The following is a 6,265-nucleotide window of genomic DNA, read 5'->3' on the forward strand; positions in this document are numbered from 1 at the left end:
ATATGTACAACTGAATAAAAACAATAGAATCAATTCTTACCAATAAATCAGTTAATAATTCAACACGATATTCTGTAGCAAATGTTAATTCATGACGTTTACGATTTGTATCTAATATATCCAAAATGAAACGTTTTAGCTGGGGTTGATTTGATTTGATATTATGATCTATTTTAATTTCATAGATTTCTTCATATGTCCACTGTTATAATTCGTTGGTGTTGTTGTTGTTGTTGTTTTTACAAATACAAATGACAAGTTTAGAAAGAAAGAAAAAAAAGAGCTTCATAGAAGATAGTGCTTATTGATGTAACTTATTTACTTGATTAATCAAACCTAAGTAGATTGGGAGGAACTCGAACCTATAATCTAGTGGTTGAAAGTCAAACTCTTCAGCCACCATCCCACTGTAAAGTCCCCAAATGCCCTGGTACGGCCAAGAGTGGGGAGAGCCTGCTCTCTTTCTCCAAATGCTCTCACATAACCACGCGCATATAGCCTCTACCACAGAAGTCCTACTCACTGCCTTCTCGTCGCATTACTGTTGTTTACGAAATTGAGAGGACAAAAAGAGAATGTCCGGCGCTTTAACCGGATCGGTGGACACGGAGAGTCCACCTAGGGGAGTTGGAAAACCCTCATTCCAAACGAATGGTGCACATGGGCTCCAGTATCCTGAGAGAAAAAATGGCGTATGAATCAATCGTTGGTCACCGGCTACCATGGGACTGCATCTCCTCACGATGTTCCACTGCCTTGTGGGTCAGACCTTTAGGTCAAGGGCTCCGGGTGAGGCCCCTTAAGAAAACCACCTGTTTCAATTTGGGCACCTGAGCAGTATCACAGCCCTCACACAAATCAAATGAGATTTGTGCAGCGCAAGTATATCTGGTACCCTTTTGTACCAATATTTATGTGCTTAAATAAATAAAATATCATACACATACGAAATTGATCGAATTCAGGACTTTCGTAATTGGGTAAGAGACATATTCAAGACTAATAATTGGAGAATCCAATTTCAATCAATTCGTGATATGGTGCTAACATTATCAAATACTATTGATTATACGTATTTGACTACTGAGAAGCAATCCAAGAAATTTTAAGAATTTCGCAAGTGATTATTCACTTTGCTGAGTCTCTTAGAGATAGTGTGCCACAGGTACAGATTGATGAAATCCGCATCAGGTTATATATTATTGGGTGTAAAAGTCGTTAGAAGAGAAATAAGGTTATGTTTGATAAACTAAACACTGTAAAACGCATATCTATTGACGTTCATTAACAACCAGAGTGTCGCAGAAGCTTTTCCAAATTACCATGTTTCAGCTGATGGCACAACACGTCAACCTAAACCATATCCACATATTTAGACAAGCATGTTACAGGAGAATATTTATACTTCTCTTTGAAATGCGTGCTGAAGAATAATGGGAACCTCACAACAAATCCATTCAACTCATAGATAATAAAACCTCCAGCAAGTATGTTGATGCTAAGTAGTTGATTTTCGTACTCAGCATAAATGTATTATTCATCCCAAAAGGCTAAGAAGGAAGCTTGGCTACGTGTCAACTGTTAGATAGCATAGTTAACAGAGTACAAAAATGAACTTTAGGATTAAATAAAAATCACTGGTAATTTAAAACAGAATCTTTGAGGACAACAGAACAGAAGACTCTATGCTTACAGGTCGGGAACAGATAGACAGAAAATAGATTTTGTGTAAACTGATTACCTGATTTGTCACTCTTAAAGTATCCTTGTTGTAAGTTGTTACACCAAGAGTGCCGATTGTGAAAAGACGTTTGTAACTGGAAATGAAAAGGTTAAATTGCAAAAAAATAAAACGATTAACTTTGTTTTACAAGTAATAGGAACTTCATTAGCATAGTCTGACCTACGAGAGTTATTCTATTCTCAAGAAAGTATCAGGAATTTCAAATGTATGTCCATATTCTCAACCAAAGAAATACTAAACCATGAATATTCCAATCGTTTATGTTTTGTACAAAACCTTTCTAAACTAATTCAGAATAGCCTCGTAAAATGATGAGAAATACAAACCACGAAAACTAACTATTATGCAATTCATCTCCTAAATATGGCTCATTCACCAGGCACTTAGTTATGAGTAACACTAAGTGTGACGACGAATGATAATATCTAGTTTCCCAAACCGAAATGCTTGAAGTATGGTTCGGAATAGCCTTTTATTGCTAGAAAATTGAGTATGTTGAAGACTAGGACACAAATATACTATAAAAACCAACACATTTTTCAGTCGAAATGGTAAGACTAGTCAAACAGAGATACTAGTTCATTTCCATAAGATAACAAGAGACTATGCATTTGTTGTAAATAATAACCATAAACTTACGACCATCAAACAATAAAAATGTATGCATTCATTAATGAAATGTTCGACTATAGCGGCGTAATGAAATGGGATGTAAGTTTCTGTAGTCAAAAACTAAACTTTCATATACGTTATGAGGCGTTAACTTCTACCAAGCAAGTGTTTAATAGTTTGGGCTTTTGAATGTTAAATATTCGGTCAGAAGTTTAAATCTCGTTTTATCCCTTATTTATTTTCTCTAGTTTACATAAAATCAGGTACAACTAGGCACCCGAAATGATAAGCACTGCACAAGATAAAATCTGGTTTGAGGAGCTTTTTGGTATCACTAGTCACCTTTCAAATATATGATTTCGAGTGGATTACATAAAACTCAACTTTAAAAATAAGTTACTAGTAAAGCGTAATCAAATGTTGAAAGACTGAAAGTTTGCATTCTACATTTGAAGTGTGAATTTAAGTGATAATGGCTACACTTGAAAAATAACTGCACCAAGTACACATTGTTCAAGTGGATTCATATATTGTTACTGTTGTTTCCAAATGCTAAGTAACAATAAAAGTGAATTTTGTTTATAGGCCCAAGCCACAAAACTACATTATCACAGCTAGATGAAGCGGTAGTACTTATGATTGTGAAAAAAACTAAATACAAGGAAAACGGTTTAAAAAGAAACGAATTTGCAGAATTAAGAGATGAGATGATATTGACATGCAAGATTCGGGAGAACATAATGAATACATGCTTATGAATCCCTGTAACTGATTTTTATCTGTGTCACCAGGTGTTTTAAACCATAGAGCAAAATTAAGAGACTGAGAAAATTCACAATGTTCTAACCTTTGACTGAATTAGAAAACGCAGACGGCCTAGTTCTATTTGGTAAACAAGCTGACAAATTGTAGTCTTCTAACTAATTTAAACAACAATACATGGATGTTCGGGATGAGATTATCTCCCTTTAGATGAAAATGTCACTTGCGGAAAAGGGAAGTTGGCCATTCACTAACCAGAGAACGATTATTTTGTACAGCTGTTCGTTTTGTCCCAAATTATGTGTATGAAATATGGTATTTATAAGGGATGTTTGCTAGTCACTAGTACTTGATCATATATGTCATCGAAGGACTATTCATACATGTTGGGAATAGTGAATCGGCCACTTGGAAGGATCACGGACCGGTTGATGAGGTAGTAAAGCTTTAACGACGGAGGCTGTTGAGACATGTAATACATAAGAACGTTCATCGATGACTTCGACGAGCGATAATGAGCGATGCATAAGTAGGTTGAAAGAAAATTAGAAGCCCCATCAGTCCATGAAGACACTGATTGTTGAGCTGAACCCCCTGGTTGGGGTCATCGATTATTCTAACAAATGGTAAGAGACTTAGGGTGGTGATATGACCCAGAATTCTTCGCGATGGAGCAGGTTCTAAACCACCTTGTAAAACTAATTTACTCCTCTAATTCATATTTTCTCTAGTCATGTCTTCTATGCCATCTTTCAGACCACCAACATTACCAAAACTACTTCTATTACTCTACAATTAGCTTTGACAATCCCATCTCGCTGTACTACTGAGGTGTAACAATTTGAAGGGACTAAAACATGATGTAAGTCTCACGCAGTTGAATTTAGGCTATTACTTATCTATATATGCGACGAATAATTCATAGCTACACTTAATCTGATCATAAGGAATGCAAAATTTGAATTGCGATAGAGTAAGTACTTATTTTAACAGATCACTGACAAAATCTTGACATAAAATAAAAGAAGACAGTTCACGTTTTACTCCTTAACCGATATTATAGATGTCAGTGTTGGTGCACTCATTTGCCCCATTCGGAGTCAGATATACTGTATTTGCTCTATTAAAAAGACGACAATAAATAACTTGTCTGAACAATAGTTGGACATCATCAAAAGTCAACAGATGTTATTTGCATATAATCCAGTTATCAATAAACCATCAAGACATCTTTGTCTGGGAAGAGTGGAGGTTCTGAAACTATCAGGCCGAACCTTAAATAAATTTACAAAAACAATAACTTTCTGTCTGATAGTCTAAGAAGCGCATCTTTGTTAGATAATAGTGTCATAAGAGTTGAAAATAATATGAAGTTTCTTAGCTTATTTGATATTTTCTAGAACCTCTATGCCCAAAGAGAGGATTGTCCTGAGAGTAACAACAATCCGTTGTGTTGACTTAACGAAACTTCCCAAGAAAGAAAAGTGAGCTTTGCACGGAAATACGATATGTTTGCAGAACCATGACTGCTTAGATGGTCAGCTTATCTTGTAACGGAAGGTTTCAAATGTCACTTACCTGTATTTTATTTTTTGCTAGACACGTTAACATACTAAAGATACCACAAATAAAAAACGGTCTGAGAGGCCTATTTATCTCTTTATTCAATTCAGATTAGAACAGCCTGAAGGATACAGGATAAGCATTGGGGAGATAAGATAGAACTAAGTCATTTTGGAACAATATTTTCTTCGCAAACTGCTTGATAACTGAATCTGTAAGAAATTTCTAGTTGCTAAGTAATCGACCCATGAGAAAATTGTACACAAATATTCTGGAGATCGAATATTATATAAGTCGATTAATTCAGTTCTAATCAGAAAGGGATTTATGAAGGGTCCAAAGGTGTGCAAATGTGTGGGAGTTACAGGAAAAAACCAAAACTAAATCGGTAAACTTACTTCCCCTTCCAAGACATCTTCGTCAAAAGATAACATGATACTTCACGGTTCTTACTCATACATGCTCGTCGCATGTCGCTCGGCTAAATAAGATATTATGGAATTAGTTCTTTTTAAAGGATAATAGGCAAAAGGAGGCAACTGAGAAACTGACCATATTTTACTTGAACTCAGGTACAGACCAAGACCAAAGGTGTCGGAGTATTTGAAGGTCGGATCTCCGTAACACAATTGGTGGGTTAAACTTATCAAGCAGATACATTTACAAAGCGGCTAAGTCAATATTTTGAGCTACAGACGATTGCCGTCCTTGAAGTAACCAATCAGAACCTGGTATGCTTTACCAAGTTAGCAATGAACTATATTGAACTGTGGTACGGATAATGGAACTATAATTTCATGTAAGGAAATGGTGTCAAAAGACCTTCACAGGAAACTTTTATTGAAACCAATGTCTGTCAGTGGCTTCATTCCTACACCGTTTAGTATTTTTGACCTAATATAGAAATATAACTTCAGGGAAAGTTTGGTATCAGATTCGACAACACCAAGTAAGTTCACACTTCATAATTTTGGCAGTTCGAGATGTGTAACGGAAATTAGAAATGAGTTCATTCTGTCTCAAACGAAAACTGCTGTAACTCCTCCGGAGGCTACTACTGGTCCCAAACCCGGGTAAAGGAGGAGGGTTGTGCATGGGGAGACCGGAAGAGCCTTCCAAATTGCTGCAGAAATGAGAAAATACAACCTGGAGGTGTTTGGAATCAGTGAAACACATTGGACGCAGGTTGGACTACTACGACTATCTTCAGAGGAACTTCTGTTATACTCTGGTCATGAAGGAGGAGATGCCCCACATACACAAGGAGTTGCATTGATGCTGTCCAGAAAGGCACAAAATGCACTTATAGGATGGGAATCTCATGGACCAAGGATCATCAAAGCCTCCTTCAAAACAAAGAGAGAGGGTATTACTGTGAACGTCATCCAGTGCTATGCGCCTACCAACGACTACGATGAAGGCGCTAAAGACCAATTCTACGATAGGCTGCAGTCGATCTTCGACCATTCTGATGGGTGATTTCAATGCCAAGGTTGGAATGGACAACACTGGATACGAAGACGTAATGGGACGACATGGACTAGGAGAAAGGAACGAAAATGGTGAGAGATTTGCAAACCTATG

At 36.7% G+C, this 6,265-nt stretch overlaps 1 protein-coding gene across 1 annotated transcript in view; it reads right to left on the reverse strand.

Annotated features, from left to right (window-relative positions):
* Smp_175760 (endosomal trafficking protein, putative) overlaps window positions 1-5,153 on the reverse strand; it is a gene marked incomplete at both ends in the record, with an annotated part of 113,533 nt that extends 108,380 nt beyond the window's left edge. Inside the window, 3 exons of the mRNA XM_018791632.1 lie at window positions 41-202; window positions 1,742-1,817; window positions 5,080-5,153. Coding sequence (XP_018647306.1) covers window positions 41-202; window positions 1,742-1,817; window positions 5,080-5,153 — 312 coding nt within the window. The remainder of the gene's footprint in view (window positions 1-40; window positions 203-1,741; window positions 1,818-5,079) is intronic.
* Window positions 5,154-6,265: the final 1,112 nt, after the last annotated feature.

Source organism: Schistosoma mansoni, assembly GCF_000237925.1.
Source record: "Schistosoma mansoni, WGS project CABG00000000 data, supercontig 0226, strain Puerto Rico, whole genome shotgun sequence".
NCBI lineage: Eukaryota > Metazoa > Platyhelminthes > Trematoda > Strigeidida > Schistosomatidae > Schistosoma > Schistosoma mansoni.